At 48.4% G+C, this 21,904-nt stretch overlaps 1 protein-coding gene across 1 annotated transcript; it reads right to left on the bottom strand.

Annotated features, from left to right (window-relative positions):
* Window positions 1-2,731: 2,731 nt before the first annotated feature.
* Window positions 2,732-11,185, bottom strand: NDUFAF3 (NADH:ubiquinone oxidoreductase complex assembly factor 3). The gene is made up of 5 exons (XM_027837073.1): window positions 11,027-11,185; window positions 5,476-5,668; window positions 3,531-3,597; window positions 2,974-3,074; window positions 2,732-2,864 (listed from the first exon to the last, which is right to left on the bottom strand). The coding sequence occupies exons 1-5, from the start codon at window positions 11,098-11,100 to the stop codon at window positions 2,748-2,750; spliced, it is 552 nt and encodes a 183-aa protein (XP_027692874.1). The 5' UTR covers window positions 11,101-11,185; the 3' UTR covers window positions 2,732-2,747.
* Between the last annotated feature and the right edge of the window lie 10,719 nt (window positions 11,186-21,904).

The following is a 21,904-nucleotide window of genomic DNA, read 5'->3' on the forward strand; positions in this document are numbered from 1 at the left end:
AAACATTTATTAAGCACATCAAAAGACAGGCCTTACCCTCAAGGAACCTCCAATCTAAAGGGGGAGACAACACACAAGGAGGCAGGAAAAGGGAGGCACCATGGGGTATCTTTTCATGGAACTGAGACCAAGCAGGACAGCAGATGTAAAGAGTACAGATGTACATCCATTGAAGGAATTAGCCATGTTTACCCTGAAGGAGAGGGTGCCAGACTTGATCACGGTCTTTATAATTGTCAGACTGTGGGGTAAATGGGGATTCTACTTGTCCCGTTTGATTGTTGAGGGTAGGACAAGGAACAGTGGGGAAGGATGCAGATTTTGGCTCCCATATAAAGAAAAAGTGCCAAACCATTAAGAGCTATCCAGAAGTAGAATGCACTACAAGGCAGTTAGGGGTGTCTTCACCTAGACTGAACAGCTACTTGCTGTTATTCAGAAACTGACAAGCACGCCACCAAGAAATGGGACCCAAAGTGTCCATTTTCTGTGCCTGTCACACAGGAAGAAACAGAAAGGTGGAGGACGCTAAGCCAGGCCACAGGGAGCTCTTGGCAGCTCAGAGGTAGAAGGAGCTAATGAGTTGAGCGTCGATTGGAAGAATGAGAACAGGAGGTATTGGGCCTTAAAGAATCCTAGGAATGGAGTGGTGGGTGTGCTGCATTTAGGGAGGTGGCCAGACCTGATGGCAAAACACCAGCAAAGGCTTCACCCTGTCTGTGCATACCGGCGATGTTGTTCTCTTTAGCAGTGCCCTTCCATGCCTACACAACTACCTCCTGTTCAGTTGGCTTTTTCTGCCTATCTGATACTGGACTGGTGGTCTCACAAACTAGCCTAGGTCTTACAGGCCCTCCAACTTGGCTCCTGCTGCTGTCCCATAGGCAAAATCTGACTTCAGACTGGAGAGGCAGTGTTGCATAGTGGCCAAGAAGGCCTGGGTTTGAATCCTCTAACACACATTGGCTGTGTGACCCTGAACAGAGCTTTAGACCGGGTCTCCAAGTTGCACAAAAGGTGTCAACCTGCATTAGCCTAGTCTCCTTATCTAGTAGTTCCATCTGTGTATGTGTAAGAGACATTCACTCACACACTCAGCTGTGATCCCTCCTTGCTGGTTCCTTTTCTGCTGCCTGCCTGCATTCCCAAGTCTCTAAACTTTAGACCAGGTGTTCTTTGCCTTTTTGTGTGTGTGACCCCTTCTAAAGACTCGTATTTTGTTGCCTATATTTATAATGGAAGAAAATGCTCAATTTCACTTAGAGGTTAGTGAAGATAAACTTTTTTTTCCTGTCCAAATTTACAGACCCTCTGAGGTTTATAGATGCCTTGAACTTGGGTTAAGAACTGCCAATGTAGACCCTGCCCTATATCCCTTTGCCATTTATTTCTCAGTGAAATACCTAGAAAAAGCTGTCAGCACACATGGCCTCCTCTGCCTCTTTTTATCTCTGTAAGCTGGCTTCTGAGCTTATCCTTCCAAAAAAAACTACTCTCCAAAGTGAGTTCCCCTACTCTAAAAACTCTAGCAACTCCTTATTAACTAGGCTCCAAAAGAGGTTCCTGTTGGGCATTTAAACTCTTTCACCACCTAGCCCCATCTTTCCTCTCCAGCCAAACTGGCCTGGCTGTTCCCAGCACTCTTCCCATGTCCGTGCCTTTGGCTTGACTGTACTTCATGCTTAGAACACATGCCTTCATTTCCACCTCTTACCACCTAACACACCTGCACCCCACCCCTCTTCCCAGCTACTTGTCCTTAATCCCCAAAACATATTTGTGTCTTTTACGTATGCCTCTATCTGTCCATGTTATCCCCTCTCCCTTGGTGATGACCTTTGCAGTGGGAACTCCCACTTCTGTCTTTGTGTTGAGATCAACTTGAACAGTGCCTGGCACACTGGAGGTAATTAATGAATTCTTGACTGATTGCCACTAGCCTGTAGGCTTCGAGTTCCTGGTGCTCTGGCCCAGCTCCAGGTGGATGACATCCTGTTAGAGGAAGTTACTTAGGGACAATATAAGAACATGATGTTGGCCTGGGTCCACAAACCATACATCCCACAGCTTCTTCCAGAACAGCAGAAGTCCATGGTCAAAACTAGAATGGCCTGCTTTGACTGTGGGCAGGGGGAGAAGTTTTCTCTCAACCACCAAGCAGTGGCTGGATGAGAACAGAGTTAAGAACAGTATTAAAAGGACTCACTTTATGGTGACCCATGGCATTCAAGGCAGGGCTCTTCTCCATGGAGTACCCCAGCTCTTGAGATTGTATCAAGGGGATTCTCTAGGGACTGGGTGGGTGATGAGGTTGCTGCCAACTTGGGGTTCTGAGCTTTCAAACACAGGTCAGGGCAAGTGTGGACTTCTGTTTACCACTGTTTTATAAAATCCACATTATTATTTTCACAATAAACCTGTGAAAGGCAAGGATGATTCCCATTTTACAGACACAGAAACAGCTAAGCTTCAGAGGTTACATGACTTGACCCAAATCATATTTGGTGTACCAATCTATTCCTCTCGGGCTCCACCTTTGCTCCTTACAATTTTCCAAAGCAGAATTCCCCTCCCTGGCCACCATTCCCTCTGCATTTCTGCCCTCTGTTGGAATATAAGCTTCTTGAGGGTTCTACTTTTCTATCTGTATCCCCAGTGCTTCTTTAGTAATAGTTATTTAAGAGAAGAAAACGTGAACCCTTCTCGAAAGAGACACTGAACAAACAAAAAGCAAGATTAGCAATAGTTTATTCTACATGAGAGGATGGAGCTACAGCTGGGGAGCCTCCAGGTGGGGGAATGAGGGCAGCACCTGCCATCCGACCCTCATTGCACAGGAAGTTGAAGGTAGCACAGGCATTGGGCTGGAAGAGACAAACCAAGAGTGGATTAAAACTAGCCCAGCTTTTTACTGCGGGGGTGGGTGTGTGTGTGTGTGTGTGTGTGTCTCCAAAGAATTCCCACACTGCTTACTGTGTCCTGGACCTCAACAGCAATTCCACGCTTCCTCATGGCCTTCAAAATCTCTGGCTGGACTTTTTCCATGCGGTCACCAGTGCCCACCACTACAATTTCTGCCAGTAAAGAAAAGCCATTAGTAGGAAGAAGGGGACTAAGATTCTGTTTCTGATATGACTGCTCCCCTGTCTCCACCTAGGAGAAGGAGGAAAACACACACATCACCCTATCAATTTCCTAGAGTCAGATGATGGTATCTAGCCCTAGAGTCAGGAAGACTCCAGTTCAAATGCGACCTCAGATTATTACCAGCTGTGTGACCTTGGACAAGTCACTTAACAGCCGCCTGCCTCAGTTTCTTCGGGGATACTAATAGCACTTAACCTCCCAGGAGGGTTGTGAGGATAAAATGAAATATTTTTTAAGCGCTTTGCTAATTTTTTTTTTTGTAAAACTCTAATCCTAAACCCTTAAAATGAACATGTTTAGGGGAAAGGTTAATTATCTTTAAAATGAAGCAACAGTGTGACAGATTGGGTTGGTACCCAGTGAGGGATCTGCCCCGCCCTCACCAATTTTAGGCTCTAACATCCAGAAAAGGGAGAAGCTCTCTTCGGTGATATCCCGATGGCTTCCCACCTACATAGAGGAGAGAAAGTAGAGCTTGGGTTAATAGTGCCCATGTGTAATAAACATCCTCAGTTCTCTCTGCCATTTTCTCCCATATCCACTGGAAGTATGCTCCTTCAATGACTCATCTTCAGTCCCTCCTTATCCTGTGACTCCTTTGATACTGTCTGTACACATGCCCCATCCTGAAAAACCCGACAGTGGACCCTGCCATCTCCGTACGCTATCCTCCATCTCTTCCCTCCCTCACAGCCAATCTCCTAGAAAGGGCCTTCTAACCTACACTAACTGCCTTCATTTTCTCATTGTTTCAACCCCCTGCACCCAGGTTCCTGCCTTCACCACTTGGCTGACACTGGTCTCTCAAAAGTTACTGAAGAGATCTAGGCTATTTAAATATCTTAACTGCAAAATCCAATGACTTTTTCTCAGTCCTCATTCTGTTAACTTTCTCCAATATTCTTTCTTCCCTTGGCTTCCATTACAGTGACATGATTCTCCCAGCTGTCTGACTATTCCTCAGTCTCTTTAATATGATGATTCTCCATCTCCATCCCCTGCCCATTCAATGGGTCTCTCAAGGCTCCTTTCTGGGACCTCCTTTCTTTCTACAGTCTCTTGGTAATCTCATCGGCTCCCATGGGTTCAATTATTTATATATAAATAGATCCTATATCTAGTCCTAAAAACCAACTATCTCCTGGACATCTTTTGGAAAGCCAGTAAGTATTTCAAATTCATATTCAAAATAATTCATCAAAAATATTTAATTCTGGGGCAGCTAGGTGGTGCAGTAGATAGAGCACTGGGCCTGGAGTCAGGAGGACCTGAGTTTAAATCCAGCCTCAGACACTGAACACTTACTAGCTGTGTGACCCTGGGCAAGTCATTTAATCCCGATTGCCTCACCAAAAAAAAAAAAAAAAAAAAGAAAGAAAAAAAAATCTAATTCTTTTGTGATGTCAAAACCTGGAAGTGAAGGGAGTGCCCATCAGTTGGGGAATGGCTTAACAAATGATGGTATATGAGTTTATTATTGTGCTCAAAAAAATTATGAAAAGGATGGGTTCAGAGAAACTTGAGAAGACTTAAGTGTAGTGAGGAGAACCTGAAGAGCAATTTAGACAGTTAACATGGTTGAAATAAACACTTTCAAAGATCAGTGAACCCTGATCAATGCAATAACCAAGCCTGATTACAGAGGATTCATGATAAAACATACTACCACCTTCTGACAGAAAGGAGATGGACTCAGAGTGCACAATGAGACATTTATCTTTTGGGACCTGGCCAATGCAGGAATCTGTTTTGCTTGACTATGCATATTTGTTATAAAACATGGTTTCATTTTCAATAGAGGAGGTGGCAGGAGGGAGGAGAGATCCTATTACCTCTAAGATAATATAGAGATTCTTCACCTTAGCATCTGAGGCCTTCTAAAACCGGTATCCCAGGACACTTCTAGGCTTATCACACACTGTGTTACAAACTCTCCCACCTATCTCCCTTCATACAGGGGATTCACTGTCTCCACGCTTGGGGATCCACTGCCTTTCACCTCCATTCCTTCACATCCATAGCTTTCTTTAAGGCTCAGTTCAGATGCTTCTGCCTACCTTATGCCTTTCCTAAATCCCCTGTTAATGCTTTCTCCCTCTTGAAATTAATTTGTATTTATCTGTGTGCATGTTAAATCCTCCTCAACAGAAAGTAAATGTGTTAATTGCAGGGACTGTTTTATTTTTAGTTATGTATCTACAGTGGCCTGCAAGCTGTAGGCCCTTATGGAATGCATCAGGAGCCTAGCAGGGTGAGGGTTGTTGCGAAGAGGAGAACAGATCCCCATTCTTGTGTCGTTGAAGGCAGGGAGAACGATAAAGAACTCACATTCCACTGCATGACAGAGTGGGGGACCAAGGCACAGGGCCCCACAACGCGGTTGCCATTGACAGTAAAGCCCCGGGGGCTGTAGGTATCTATGTACATAATGTGAGGTGAATCTTTCTCCAGCAAGGTAATGGTGGTCCTCTGGAAAAACTCATCATCCACAGGGGTCAAGTGGTGGTTCCTTCGTGGCAGCCTGCATGGAGAAATACAAGGTAAGCAGCACAGAGGAGAAAGCATGAGGCACACAGCTGGAAGGGATATATGACAGTCGAAAATGTCAGAGAAATGTGTGAGCGGGACAGAAAGGGCAGGACGTGGAGTGAAGAATTGTAGCGAGGACACACGAAAGTCTGAGGCTCCCACGCAGAGAACAGTGTGATGACGACTGGGATGAGACAGACACGGGATTGCAAAGGTCAGTCAATACAAACATTATTGTGGCAGAGGGAAAATGAAGTATGAAAGTCGTCACATATGGGAAACAAGTGTTTCCAGCTTTTGTGAGAAAGACTCAATCTGTACAAGGAAGAACTGTGAAGGAGGTTGGGAGTGTTTTAAAAATTGGAAGGGTATAGAGAAGGACTTTTTTTTTTTTTTGGCTAGGCAACGGGGTTAAGTGACTTGCCCAGGGTCACACAGCTAGTGAGTGTTAGGTGTCTGAGGCTGCATTTGAACTCAGGTCTTCCTGAATCCAGGGCAATTGGGGTTAAGTGACTTGCCCATAGTCACACAGCTAGTGGTCTGAGGCCAGATTTGAACTCAGGTCCTCCTGACTCTAGGTCCAGTGCTCTATCCACTGCGCCACCTAGGTGCCCTAGAGACTGAATTTGAGAGAGTAGAAATTTGGGAAGACTTGGGAGTTAAGGGAAACTAGAGGAGAAGAGCTAGATTGGGAAAATAAGGATAAGTTAAGCAGGAGAAGGATTTGAGAAAGAGGACTGTTCAAGGAGGACAGGGTTTGAAGGTCAGCAGGTCCCGAGAATGAAGTGAGCAAGGCGAAAGTCACTTTAGGGAGGCAAGCAGGACAAAGGAGAGGACCAGGGTGTCGTAGCTAAGGAACTTCTTAACAAAGTACAAAGGAAATAGCAACACTGGAGCTGCAGACCCTCTCCTGGGAGACTTCCAAGGGAGTCAGGATCAAGAATGACAGACGCAAAAATCTCAGTCTCAAAGTCTGGTGGATTCATGGGGTTCCCAAACAGTACCATCAGAAGCAGCCTAGAAACTGCCCTAATTTGCCCTAAATTTCAAAATCTTACACGAGAAACTGAGTATCATAAAAGCATAGGCTGAATTTTCCTCTCTGCTGCCCACTGAAGGCAAGGGATACAAAAGAGCAACAATTATTTTACATGGTGTCTGAGATTCTGAATACAGAGATGACAAGGAAAATGACCGAGATGGCAGAGGAAGCAGGCAGCCTCACTGTCCTACACAGCTACTCCACAAAGATACAGAAAACAGACCAGACTTGGTCTTGATCAGTTAATCCAAGAAACAGATAAGTCATTTTCCCAGCCTGGGTGGGCACTGAGAGACAAACAGGCCTCTGGACACCGAGGATGGGGTCTAGCCAGGAATACTGCATTAGAGCAAGAAGAGGCCTCAGATCTGGCACAGAGGGCCTTGGTCTTGTCGAGGCAGCAGGGACAGCTCTGCTGCTTATTACTCAGGGCTGGGTCACAGACTCAGTGTGGAATGATGAGGGGACATGAGTGAGGTGATGGTCAGTCTAGGGCAAGGACTGTCACAGACTCTGTGCATTGAGTATCAGAGCAAGTACAGCAGCTGTACGGTCTGACCCAGCCCCAGCCCTGGCCCTAACCCAAAGTCCAAAGTGAAGAAGTTAGTCTGGAAGAATGAGCAAACAAAGAATCCCACCATAAAGAGATACTAAGAGTACAGGAACATTCAAGACAAACACAGAAGAATAGAAAAACTCTAAAACTTCTCTAAGCAAAGCCTCAAAGAAAAACAGCCCAGGTACATGTTCAATGAGAATTCCTGGAAGAGATGAAGCAGAAGTTTCAAAAAAAGAAAGAAAAAAGAGCTAAAAAATATTTTATCAATGAAATAACAGCAACTAGGAGAAACAACTGGAAAAGAAATGAGAGAGCTGGGGAAAAAATGGAAAAGAAATGAAAGAAGGAAATCAGATAGATTTACAAGTGTATTCTATCAAACATTTAAAGAACAATTAGAAAAATAAGAAAAAGAATCCTACCAAATTCTTTCTTTGCTGTAAATACAGTTTTGATAGCTAAACCAGGGAGAAAGAAAACTATAGATCAATATCCCTAATGAATATTGATGCACATATTTTAAATATTAAATAAAATATTAGCAAAGAGACTACAGTAATACATCACAAAAACTATGTGACTAGATTGTATTTGTACCAGACATGCAGGACTGATTCAATATTGGGAATACTTACCATAATAATTACCAGAACAACAACAATCATGATTTTATCAAAAGCTGTAGACAAAGCTTTTGACAAGATACAATATCTATTCCTTTTTTTTTTTTTTTTTTTTGAGGCAATTGGGATTAAGTGACTTCCCCAGCGTCACGCAGCTAGTATCAAGTGTCTGGTCTGAGACTGGAATTGAACTCAGGTCCTCCTGAATCCAGGCCCAGTACTCTATCCATTGTACCACCTAGCTGCTCCAATACCTACTCCTTTAAAAAAAAAATCGAAAGGCATAGGAATAAATGGATCTTTTCTTAATGTGCTATGTAATATTTATCTAAAACCAAAAGTTAGTATTATCTTTAAGGGGGATAAACTAGAGGTCTTTCCCGTAAGATCAGAGGTAAAGCAAGGCTGTTCATTATTACCACTGCTACTCAATATAGTGCTAGAAATGCTAGCTTTATCAACAAGACAAGAAAAAGAAATTGAAGAATAAGTATAGGCAAAGAGAAAATAAAATTATTACTTTTTGCAGATGAGATGATGGTGGATTTAAAGAACACTACAGAATCAACTGAAAAACTAATTGAAACAATGAACAACTTCAGCAAAGTTGCAGGATATAAAATGAACCCACATCAGCATTAAAATCCAGTAGGAAGAGATAAATTTCATTTAAAATAACTACAAAAAATATAAAATAATTGAGAATCTACTTGCAAAGACACACATAGCAACCATATGAACACAACTACAAAACACTTTTTACACAAAGACATCTAAATAATTGGAGAAATATTAACCGCTTATGTTAAGTCCAGCTGATTTAATAAAAACAACAATACTACACAAATGTATTTACTTATTCAGTGCTATACCAATTAAACTACCAAAGGATCACTTTGTACAGGTAGGGAAAATAATAACAAGATTTAGCTGGAGGAACAAAATTTGGTCAAGAATCTCAAGGAAGAAAAAGTGGGAAGAAATGAGACATAAGAGTACCAGATTTCAAACTATTCTACAAAGCAGTAATCATTTGGTGTCTGTTATTTAAGAAATAAAGAGATGGATCAGTGGAACAGATTAGACACACATTATACCAAAGCAAAAGAACACAGTAGCCTAGTGTTTTATAAACTAAAGGTCCCAGGTATTGAGGTAAAAACTTTCTTTTCAATAAAAACTGTTGAGAAAACTGGAAAACCATTTGGTCAGAACTAGGTAGAGACCAACATTTCATACTGCATATCAAGATAAAACTCCAAATGGGTACATGATTTAGATATAAAGCATGACATCATAAATTAGAGAAGGAAGAAGGAAATTACTTGTCAGATTTTCAGGTACAAGAAGACCATGACCAAATACAAGAGGTTCTTTTCAAAGGGGAGGGAACTAGGCCCTCTTAGAAGCAACTGCTTGTCCTCCAAGATAGAACTGTCTGGATCTACAGATGAATAAATTGTCAGTGTAAGAACCGCTAAATGGTGGTTGATGATTCCCTGCTGAAGAAACTGAAGCAACAATCTGTCAATCTGATAACAATAAGAATGTCTACTATGGGGCAGCTAGGTGGCGCAGTGGATAGAGCAGTGACTCTGGAGTCAGGAGGACTACCCCCGATTGCCTCACCCCCCCCCAAAAAAAAGAATGTCTTTTATCTTTCTGGGCTTGACAGAGCACCCCCAAAACTTGTCAAACAGGATAACTTCTGGTGGTTAAGAACTGGTGGTTACTACTTAAAGGAGAAATCTATAAATTATTGCTAATGACAAAAAAAGTTCTGGGCAACAAGACCTTAGTGGCACAGATGATGCTTTCATAACTGCTACTCAGAGGCCATAAGGTAAATTTGGAAACTGAACAGCTGGTTAAGAAGATGCTGTCTGAGAATGAGAATTTGACTTCTGGACCATGACATAAAAATACTGGAATGCCAGGTCCCGATCTGGGATGGAGTACCTGGCACACGTTGCCTCATAAGAATCTATTTGTCTCGCAAGCGTAATCAAAAAAGCTTTATGAAACACGATACCTACCTCCTGATAGGTGACGGACTCAGAATACAGACTGAGATACATTTGGACGTAACCAATGCAGGAATTTGTTTTTCTTGACTATACATAATTTTTAACAAAAGTTTAATCTGTCTTGGTTTTTTTTTTTTTACTTTTTTCTCTTTTTTTTGTTTTCTTTTCCCTCTTAATCTGTTTTTTCTTTCACAAATGTGACTAATATGGAAATATGCTTTATACAATTGCACTTACATAACCTATATCAAATTGCCTACCATTTGAGGAAGAGGGCAGAGGAGGAAGTGAGGGAGGGAGGAAAAATTTGGAACTCAAAATCTTGTAAAAATGAATGCTAAAAATTGTCTTGACATATAATTGGGGAAAAAATAAAATACTATTAAAAACAGTATCTTGCTTTTTCAATGGAGGGAGGGTTGAGAGGGAGAAAATGTGAGTCTGAATATAAAACTTAATTTTTTAAAAAAGGGATTTAAACTGAAAAGGAGGGGGAGAAAACTGCCTAGGTACAGAGTACTATAGTGAGTAGGCACAATATGGAAAGAACAGCAATAGACATACTCCAAAACTCATAGAAAAGATCCAGGAAAGGAGCTAGCAATAAAATCATTCTCTCATATCTACACAAAAACATACAGGAGCATGCAGCGTCCAGAGGGGCTCTTAAGGTTTGGGGTCCGCAGTGTCAGCCAAGGGTGCACGCCGGTGTCGGGGTGAGGAGGGCATGTGGTTGGGCAGGGGCACCAAGGGTCAGGCCCTACTGTCAGTGTCACGGTCGGAAGGCACCTGGCGTTAGGGCCACGGGGAGGCTGCCAGTGTCAGAGGGGGGCATACGAGGTTTCAAGGTTGGGAGTCCACGATGTCAGGGTCAGCACAAGGGGTCAGGGTCATGGGGCGCACGTGGTATTAGGATAGGGAGCGAAGGCAGTGTTGGGGTCAAGGGGGCACGCGGCGTCAGGGTCACCATGGGGCCACACACAAAGTCGGGGTCACGTGGTTTCGCGGGAGGACCGGGGCGGGGTTCACGCGGGGGTCGCGATGTGTGGGGTCGGTTTGGAGGTCGCTAGGTGAGGGACAAAGGGGGCTGTCTCCTCACCACCGCGAAGTCGGTCTCAGCACGGGCACGGAGCGCGTCAGTCCCCGGAGCGCGGCGGTTGCGAAGGTGGCCATTGGCCCGTCGACAGGCCCCCGAATCGGGAACTCGCCGGCGCCGGCGCCAGGAAGGGCCGCAAGCCCTGAGCCGAGGCGGGAGCTGTAGTACCTGCGCCCCCTGTCCGTTGGGTGGAATGCCGCGCGCAGCGAAGGGAGGGACGGGCCCCGCCCCCTCCGAGTCTATCCCCGCCCCATTCCGCCTACTTAGGGTCCGCTGTCTCCCTAGGCCCGCCTACCTCGCACCTCGCCTCTGGCCGTGTCTCCAGCCCTTGGACCCCGCCCCATTTGCCTTTTCGGCCCTTCACTCCAGGCTCTGTTCAGCTGTTGGAGGCTTCTGGCGTCTCCAGAAAGCCCCCAAGCTCCCTAGGGGCTGGTGCCTCCTCCTTTCCTGCTGTCAGGGCCCCCGGCGCCCCGAGACGTGGGTGTTGGGGGACCCTGCGGTCTGTGCCCCTGCTCAGGTGTCCCGCAGGGGAAGGTGGGCACCTGCCTGCTTTGCGCAACCAGGCCCCAAGGCATTGTGCAGCCAGCCGGGCGCCAACCGGGCCCCTCCCCTGCTCAGGTGTCACTGCGACATCGCCTCCCTCTGAGCTCCCCGAGTGCTCCCCTAGGCCTTCAGCCAGACACCTGGGTACCCTCGCTTGCGCTGGGGGGAAATGGGGGGGAAAGGAGGGGGGGGGGGGGGGGGTTGGGGGGGAGCCTGCCGGCTGTAGTGTCTACTGGCATTAAGAAAGAAGCTCAAGCAAAACTTTACAGCCCCTGGCCTCAGTTTCCACAGCTATAAAATAATGTGACACCTGATCTTTAAGATGCTTTTCAGCTCAGAATCTTAAAGGGAAGGGGGGGGGAGGTGGATTGGGAAACGTATACACACGCCTGTGATCCAAGGGAGACTAAGATAAGTGCAATGGAGAAGACTAAAGAGGGAAATATGACTGCTGTCCCCAGAGTTTACAAAGGTCTGTCAATCATCTGGGAGAACGCTTAAGACTAGCTCTGCTTGGCATGAGAGGGAAGAACAAGGAATATGAGTGAAAGTGGCAGGAAGACAATTTTAGGCTTGAGGAAAACTTTCTAACAATTATAATTATCCTAAAGGCAGAATGGGCTTTCTTAGAAGGCCAAGGATCTTCCTATCTCATGGAGGGTCTTTAGGCAAAGGCATGTCATAACCACTTGTCACATGTGTTGTAATGGCCCTCTTATTTCTGGTTTGGGTTGGCCTTTCAGGTTACTAAGAGCAATAAAGAACCTTCTGACTTGAAATTCTGTGATTCAAAGAAACCCTGGTAAAGGGCTCTAAGTTGATATTGAAGGAGAGGCGACTTTCACCTTGGTTGGCAGTCTGGAAAAATCAGGGAAAGCTTCGTGGAGGAGATGAAGCCTGAGTTGGGCCTTGAAGAGATTTAAGCAAAGGAAAAGGAAACTAACTGATTAACCAGCGCAGGTCAGTTTTCAGATAAGATGTAAGGGTCACTTGAGATGCATAATTGTGAGAAAACTCCATCTATTAATCTTTGGATCTCATGGGTTTCTGGTCAACATAACCTGGGTCCTTAGTTAAGGGACTTTAAGCAACAGGTAGTGGGGGTCCAACTTCCCAGCCACACAGGGCTAGGTTCAAACAATGCAATAAAGTTTTCTCACAAGACAGAAATTGGACTAGACCCATAATTAAATAAAAAGGGAACTGAGGTAGCTCCAGAATTGAGTCACAAGATGGAATCAATGTGGTTCACTCAATTCCCACAATTCCCCCACACATTAGTTGTAAAACTATATTCACTATTTCCCCGTGAATCAGCTTAACTAAGGGAGACAGACAAATACAAAATATGTACAGAGTAGATGAGAGGGCTGGAGAGAATAGTGTAAAGCTGGGATAATGGATTAAAGCAAGATTACAGAGGCCCACAGGAATCGAGGAATGTTAGAAGAGGGATCTTGATAGTCCAAACCAGGGATGGGGAACCTCTCTCTGGTTGAGTTTGGATTCAGTCAAAGGGCTGCACTTGAGCACCTAGAGAGCCACATGTGGCCTCGAGGTCCCAGAACTCCAAACCCTTCATTTATAAGGATGAGGAAATTCAAGCACAAACAGATGAAGCTCATTGTCCAGGGTTATAGAGTTAATCCCTACAAAGTCAAGGAGGTAAATAGAGCCAAGATACAAACTCAAGTCTTGTGATTTCCAATCCAGTGGTATTTCTAGTGTTAACACCAATGGAATGTTACTAACAGTGAAAGCTTCTGAGTAAAGGAGAGGTACATTGCGTCAATTAGAAGCTCCTGCCTATCTCCTCATCATGCCTCACCAGCACCTCATTTAGACTGACTGTCCCTCAGTTCAGAATAGGAGTAAAGCCTCAGGAAGATCATGCCAAGGGATTTAGCCTCAGCCTCTTGGAAGATGAATTTTCATCCAGTCAGGGACTAGCAGTTACAAGGACAGCTGAGAGACTGAAGGCACCATCCAGGTCCTGGCAAAGCCACCAGAAGTTGCTTGTAGTCAACACTGGCTCTGAGACCACTAACAGCTCAAAGGCAAGTCCCATCAAAATGGTGTTGGCCAAGCTGTTAGAGCAGTAAGCACAAAAAGTGAGGGACTCATCTCATGAGAGGTTGAGTGTGTGGAGACTGTGGGAAAGGAGCTGGGGACAGGGGCACAGGAGAGGGAAGAAGGGACCTGAACACCTGTAAGCTGGCTCTGGGCCACGGCAGAAAGGGGACCTGGCTAATCCGATCAGTTTTCAGGTATCAAGTTCCCCAAGAAGCACCAGCTGTGGGAGGAGGGAAGGGGAGGGGCACTGGGCCAGGGCCATAGTCCTTTCTTTTCTGTTAGCAGCAACTGAATGCCTTTGTTGGGGCAAAAAATTGTCTCATTATTGCTTCCCAATTCCTTAATAGGACCCCTTCTTGTTCTGTGCCAGTCTCCTGGTGAGGTATGAGACACTACTATTACTAAGGCTGTTACTATCCTAGTAATTGTTAATAGTAGTGGTACAAGAACAGCGCTGCACTTATCAGCTTCTGTTTCTGGAGTGGTTCTTAAAGTGCCTTCCCTAAAACAATCCTGAGGGATAAGTGGTGCAAATGTTATTATCTCTGTTTTAAAGAGGAGCAAACTCTTAGAGTGGGAAAGGTAAAGTTAAAGAGTTACAGAGCTAGAGGGTGTCATGATTAAAATTCAAACTCAGCTGTTCAGACACCAAATCCTAAGCTCGTTCCACTCTCACCTTGGCCTCTCACCCTAGAGGTGCTTCTCAACATTGTCCCCTTCCCATTTCCCTGGCCCCTAGTTCATATTTGCACTACTACCCTTACCTCCCACAATTTCCCAGTCCCTTCTAAATAATACTTTCATTCTTCCCCTATCTTACCTTGCTTTCCTTTGACCTAATCTCTAGTTTTTCACCCTTATCCCCTCCCTTCCATTTAATTGGGTGGAAAGCTCAAGGGAAAAGACAAAAACTTTGGGGCAACTTCTCGAACAATGAAGGTTTTCTGGCCAAGTTCCATTTTCTAGTCCTTCCCTGAACTTGTAATTCGGGTCAATGGCTGCAGAGTGTGGCAGTGTGGCCCTGGGACTTGAGGGGGGAGGGCTGTGGCACCGGAACCTGTGGACAGAGGACTATGGACATAGTGCAGAATTGGGGTCTGTGGCAAGCAGATTTGCGGATAAAGGGGGCTGTGGAGAAGAATTAGGAGAAGTAATGGGGCTGTGGAGGAAGGAGATGGGGTTGAACTGAGGAAATGACTGGGTGCAGAATTGATGCTGCACGGGAGGGACTCGGGGCCGGAATCAGACTGGGTCAAGTTGGGGACAGGATAAGGGCTGCAGAGACAAGACTGGAGGCCTCGGGGGCAGAACTGGGGCTATAGGGACAGTACTGGAGGTCGGGGGCGGCAGGATTGCAGGGACAGGACGAGGGGTCTCGGAACTTGACCCCTGGGACTGTGGGGGGTGGGGGCTTAGTAATGCTGCACCCCGGGGCTGCGCTGCTCCCAGCCCTCGGGTCCTCAGGGTGGGGGGCAACGGCGCCACTCCCTGGCGGGGCGCCCCGCCCAATCCCGTCCGCTGCCTGGAACTTTCCCAACTGTCGGGGACTCGGCCGTTAGGGGGCAGCCCCGCACCCTGGGAGGGGGGAGAGGAAAGAGGGCTGGGGTGGGGCGGGAGGGCACCTTCCCTCCCTCCTTTCCTCCCTCCGCCCAGGCCCACGGCCCAGCAGCCCCAGCTCCGCCCGGGTGGCCGTGGGAGGCGGGGCGGAGCCTAGAGGGATGTAGGGCGAGCTCTGATTGGCTGCGGCGGGTGCTCGCGGCAGGGAGGGGGGCGGGGGCGGCGCCGATATAAAGGGCCCCGAGACTGGGGCGGCCGAGACGGAGGAGTGCGCCTAGCGGCCCGCGCACGGAGCGGTCCGGCTCCCGACGCATCCGGGGCGGGGCGGGGCGAGGCGCGGCGCGGCGCATCGCATCTCCGTACGCCTTCCCCCCCCACCCCTCTCCCCCGCCCCAGCTGGCTATCCGGCCGCACCGGAGGGGAAACTTCCCTTGCTGCCCCACGCGGGGCCTCGGCAGGTAAGAGGGGCCCGACCTATCCCCCCCACTTTGGACCCCAGTGTGCCCCAGGGCTTGACAGTCCTGCAGTCCGCCCACCCGAGAGCCTGGGCCACCGCCCCATACCTTGAGCGTGCCCCGCTGCTGCCCCCTCAGAGCCCCTTTCGTGTCAGCGGTCTATGGGACGGGTACCAAGCCCAGCCCCTCTGCTGGACCTTCCCTAGAATGTGGGGGGCTTCCCCCCGTCAGCCCGCGGTTGCACAGGACCCCCCTCCGCGGGCTGACCCTGTCCCCCTGCTCCCCTCCGACACTGGCCTCTGAACCTGCCCCACCCCTGCGTCGCCCCCTCCGCACCCCTCCCGAGGCTGCTCGGAAGAAAGTCCCAGCGGACAAGGCAGCACCCCATCCCCACGGACTGGGCGGAAGGTTTCCCGGCCGCGCCTAGGGGGCGGGGGGAGGGCCGGCCAGCCCAGGTCGGAGCCTCCGGGCACTGCCATGTGGCCGAGGCCAGGAGGAAGCTGGCGGCTCTGAGCCGCAGGCTGCAGATGCCAGAGCTGACGGCGAGGAGCTCCCGGGGCCCGGACTGTTCCGGCGAAAGGCAGCCCCGCCACCCGCAATGGTAGGAGAGGGAGGAGGTGGTGGCTGGAACCTTCGCGGGAGGGGGGCTGCCGTCTGGGGGGCCGAGGCTGGACGTAGATGATGGAGAGGAGACAACCGAGGTGTACAGCGGACTGTTAGACGTCACCCAAATGGGGGGGAGTCTTTGTGGCCCCTTCCCAGCGCCAACATCCTGTGATCCTGGATAGACTAATTCTGGTTTTCCTCTGAAATGCACAAGTCTTCTGAAAGTTTCCTTTCTTTCTTACTGGCCCCACCAGAGTACAATGCTCCCAGCCAGAACTAATACATCTTAGCTTGAGGAGCGGGCAGACAAGGATCCCCCCAGGCGGGTCTTGCCAGTAACCTGGGGGAAGAAGCAGAGTGTGCTCTTTTCAATAATTCTGGGGAATAGAGGCTGTGCCGCTAATGGGGAGTGGGTGGATGTGTTCAAATTTCCCCTCGGCCTTGGATTCCACACTCTCACTGATTCCTGCTTCTTGGCTCCTGGGCTTCCCACAAGCATTTCCTCCTCTTCTGCTCTCTCTCACATCCTGCAGAGAGTTTGTAGCCCCAGGAGAATAGGGACTTTAGGAATCAAGGCAAGAGGTTGGACAAGCCTAGGGTTGGGGTCAACAGGGCACAAGCTGGCCAAGGCCAACCTGATCAGCCTTTGCACTTTCCTATATGACTGGGTCTTTCTAAGCCTGGGCAGGGAAGAGTTACTAGAAACTTTGTCCTGTGGGAAGCTGGAGGTGACAGTCACATAACAATTGGGAATCTGTAATTAGACCCTTCTTTAAAACATCTGATCTCATCATCAGGCTTCTCTCCTGCTCTTCACTCTCCTCTCTCCCCACCATGGTACTCCAGACCCTAATTCTTTGAACTTCCTGGAGGCCCCAATAAAGTGGGACATAACAGCCAGAAGAGAGTTGCTCTCTTAGGCTGCCCTAGTGTCCTAAAGTATGATAGAGATCGAAGGATTAGAACTGGAAGAAATCAAGATGCTTACTTTCAGTGCATTCATTTTACAAATGAGGAAAGTGAAGGCCCAGAGAGATTGATTTCCTTTTAGAACCCAAACCTCTGACTCCAAATCTAACTGTAGAATGCTGCCATCCAATGGGCACCCTGGCATGACAGCAGGTCTGTATTAGCACAGACTGAGGCCTGAGGCCCTTTTATAGCCAAGTCTGAAAAGGGGAGGTTGGACATGTGACCCCCAGTATATCTCACATTTTATTAAACACTTTTCTCACAACAGCCCAAAAATGTAAATTGTATAAGCATAGTTATCCCTTTTTTACAGATAAAAATTTAATGTCTTGCCTGGGTTCACCCAGGCTAGTCCTTCAGCTACCGTGTTAAGTCTAGCATTATTTTTCACGACATTAACTACTGTGTGTCTTGATAGGAAAGGAATGAAGCACAAATATGACCTTTTCAGCCGAATTTGGTAGAAATTAGAGAAAATCTGAATGTACTGTGTGTCCTCAGGACAAGTACTGCCTTCCGCCTTACCCTGAGGTCTGCCCTAGGTTAGACCGGGGGACTCCTCACCGGGTTCTCTGCTCTGATGCTGCCAGCGCAAAGGCTGATGGGCATAAGGAACCTCCTAGGGAAGTGTTACAATCTGTGGAGCGGCCAAGATTAATGGGGTAGATACCCTGGCTGGTAGAAGGGGAGGGTGTGTTGTAAAGAGGATTGAAGTCGGTGAACAAGCCTTAATTTTTTAAACACCCACCAAGTGTCAAGGACTGTGGGAGCTAGGCATTAAGGATACAAAAGGAAAAAAAAAAGCAGAACCTATCCCTAAGAACCTTGCAGGGGAAATAGTATCTATACAGATAAATAAACTACTGGTATTTGTAAGGTAACTTTGGGTGGTGGTGGTGATTTTTGTGGGCTAGGAGGAAGGAGGTCAGAGGTCAGGGAAGTGCTCATGGAGGAAGGGGCACCTGAGCTCAATGAGGGAAGGTAGGGAATCTCTATGTAGTGGAGGAGTGGAAAGGAGGGCATTCCATGCATAGGGAACAAGGTTTGGATTCTGTATTAGGTGAGTCCTTTGTTCTGGAGCTCAGTTTCCTCAATGTAAAATGAATCTAGGCTATGTGATCTCTAAGGTCCCTTCCTGTTCTGAATCCTATGGTTTGCATAAGGAGGAAGAGCTTTACTTGGGTAGAAAAGCCCAGCTGTGTATAGCTTAGGTACTTCCCTGCCTCCTTCCTCTGCACCCCCATGGAGGCCCCTGGGGTTACACATATGTAGCCCAGTAGACCTAGTCTTTGGCTCCATGGCTGGGCACAGATTCCAAAAACCAGTCTCCCAGGCTTCTGTCACCCTTTCCCCTAGAATCGTGGGCTGCTGGTTCTGACCTCGAGTTCCAGAATGTTCACAGGAGCTAAAAGAAGTGCGGCGGCTCAGCACCACCCCCCCAGCACCTTTCCCTCCCTTCTCCCCCCTCCCCCCACCCCCGGCTGCTTCTGCCCTCAGTGGATTCACTTCCTCTCTTGTTGCAGCCCTGGGGCCTGGTTCCTTTCAGACAACCAAAACTCTGCACGGTCCTGGCTTCATTTCCTTCTTTATTGCCTCTCGAAGGTCCTCCTCCAAGCCAAGCGGTGACCAGAACCTGGGACTCAGTGGTTGGTGTCTCAATGTGGAAATAACCCACTGGATTGAGTCAGGTACCGAGTTTAATCCCGGCTCCAGTGTTTATTAGGTGACCTTGCCCAATGCCCCCTCCTGAGCCTGTCTGCAAATGAAGATCGTTATGAGGAACACCTGTTGTAAAGCCTCAAGTGTTACCCTGGGACTCATAGGCTGGATCCAGCAGTATGGCCTTCTTTCAGGCCAGGGGAATGCCCATGTCTAGCCCCAAGACCTTGGGGGGGGCGGTTCCCTGTTTGAAATGGTCTACCTCTTCAGAGGAGGCCCCTTGCCTTATGTTTGGGGTGCAAGGTGAAGGGTGCTCTGTGGGGAGGGCTGTTGTCGAAGCAGCGGCAGCAGCCTCCTTGTGCTGGTAACAATCCCCAGGGGGAGAGTCTCTCCTGGCCTAATCCGGATTAAGGTTTGAGGCAGCTCGGATTTCCTGGCTCCCAAGGAGCCATTCTCCCTCTTTCAGGCCCCAGGTCCCAGGGGCAGCCTCCATCTTCCTGCCCCTCCTCCTCTAGTTCTCTTCCCCCCTCCCCCCCATTGTTCCTGTAGCCACAGGTGACTGCTTTGTTTTCCTCCTGCTTTGGCTCAGTTTCACCAGGTGCCTCTTCCTTTATCTTCCTGGAGTTGGCTCAGCTGGAGTGGGAGCCTGTGGTGTGTGTGACAGCTGAGAATTGACTGAAGCTCATTCCCTCCCAGGCAGAGTTGGAGCCATTGCTGCCGGGTAGCATCTAGAAGGAGGGCTGGTCCCAGTGAGGGGCTGGAGGAGGGCAGGGGCATTGGGCTAAAGAGGCAGGCACCTGTGGCCTTTGGAACTGGTCTCCTCAGACAGCCAGCCAGGAGAGCTTTTTTCTCCTCAGAGCCCTCACTGCCATGGAGAATCCAGGCAGGGGCCAGGCCCATCTGTGCTATGTGGTAAGTGCTGGGTCATGATGCCCCATGCCAGGGTCCTGGCCTCTCTGTGCTGGGGGGCCCCCAGGGGCTGAAATGTCACCAACAGCTTGACAGCGGGCAACGGAATCCCAAAAGCAGCTGTTGTCTCCAGAGCATTCCAGCTGCAATTGGATTTCGTTCCCTGCTCTCCTGCCTGGGCACCTGTGGGATCGCCATCCCTCTTTGTCCTCCTGCTCTAGTGGGCTGAGGGCAGTCAGTGCTGGAGGAAAGTTGGCCTTTGGGGTACTGCACCCAAGGCACTTCGATTTCTTTAGCATGGCAGATTCTTGTCTACCCCAGCTGGACTTCTCCCCTAGGTCAGCTCTAACAGGGTCTGAAGCGCCGCTGCTGGGGGCCTTGCTTGCCCTCTCATTGGATTCCTAACAGTGTAGAGTCGGTTACAACTTGGAGTTGTATGCCACAGGTGCACCTGGCCCACCTGCATTGGATCGCCAAGTAAGGGCTAATTATTTGGGCAGACTGGGGAGGAAGATGGGGTGGCTAAAGAGAAGAGTATTTATCAACTAAATGGAAATTCTCAGGGTATCTCTGCTGAACCCTCAACCTGGTATTTTTCCCATCTCCTCTTGTGGCAGGGGTTGTTTGTACCCCCAGCCCCTTCCACTGAGATCAGGGCAGGTGAGTATCTCTCTCCCTGTGCAGTGGTAAGGACAAGCTAGTCCTTACTTCCTCCTTCCCTCAGGGAGTTTCCTAAGGCAAGAAATGGGAAGAAGATAGTAGCCTGTGGGGGGGGGGGGCAAGCTGCCCCATCGAAGAGGAGGGGACCCACCATTTTGGCATGGGGCCAACTTCCTCTTTCTTCAGCTATTCCTATGTCTCTGGGTCCCCCAGCCCCCAGGAACTCCAGCTGGGCCCCTGGAGCAGCCCAGGCACTTGGGTGGAGTGGAACCTGTAGCTACTATGATACGTTCTTTGGGCTATCTTAGGCTGTCGAACCCGGGGGTGGAAAAGAGCCAGTTGCTGGGCCTGGCCTACTCTCCTGTGTAAGGACATGCCCAGCTCCCTCACGGCCCTTTAAAGGGGCCCCAAGGCTTCTCTGCTTATTGAAGATAGTGTCTCATTTCCTGGGGAAAAACCACTCCAACTGTCTCAGGGTTCGGCAGCAGCAGTCCCCAGCTGCTGGCCTTGAAGTGGCTGTGCCTGCTGCCCAGCAGGCTGAGCTGTGGTGCTGATGAGGGTGAACTTCCTGCGTGGCCCTTCCCCTAGCTGAGGGCTAGGGAGTAAGAACCCTTACAGCTGGAGGAGACCTGGCTCATAATAACTCCTAGTGGGATTGCCCTTTAAGGCTGACAGAGTGCTGTCCTCACTACAAACAACCCTGAAAGTGTTAGTATCTCTGTCTTAGATTTCTGCTAAGCTTCACATTTTCGCATCACACCAGCTGAGATTCAAACTCAGCTCTTCTGTCTAGTAGAGTCCATATGAGCCTACTGCCTGGGGAGGCCAATTCTTGGGCTGAAAGTCTCTGGGGCTGTTTCCCATGTGTTAAATGAATCCAGTTTCCTAGCATACTCTGTATAGCTCAGTACCGTGAGTAGTTTAGGAAAAGTGAACAGGACTGCTTCTTTTGGGGGCCTATCGTAACCTGTCTAGAGATCCCTGTTTTGTTAAAGCCCATAGGCTGAGACAGTGATGGAGCTTGGCTGGCAGGGAAGGTGAGCCACCCCAACAGTACCACTTCAGTAGGGCCCTGGATGGCTCAACAGGAGTACAGCTGGCACAACCCTCGGCTTTCATGCCCTTCCCTAAGCAGGGGTCGTCCAGACCAGTGTCACAAATTTGAGGTATTACAGACAGAAATAACCAGAGCTTTTAAAAGCTCCTCCTTTGTTTTCACTCAATGAAAATTACTAGTCCTCACTTTTTGTGACTATTTTGGGGGAAGAGGAGTTCCTCCAAAATACAGGTCTTTTACAGTCTTTGGAACCCAGGGACTCCTGGGCAGGATGAAACTAAGGGAGAGGGAGCCTTATGGCAAAAAGCAGGCATCAAAGGGAAGGGAGGGGCACGTGTGGGACTGCTGTGGCCTGTGCCACTGGTTTTTCCGAAGGACTCTGGACTAGAA

The sequence above is a fragment of the Vombatus ursinus genome, unplaced genomic scaffold, assembly GCF_900497805.2.
Source record: "Vombatus ursinus unplaced genomic scaffold, bare-nosed wombat genome assembly UNPS02014820.1, whole genome shotgun sequence".
Classification (NCBI taxonomy): domain Eukaryota; kingdom Metazoa; phylum Chordata; class Mammalia; order Diprotodontia; family Vombatidae; genus Vombatus; species Vombatus ursinus.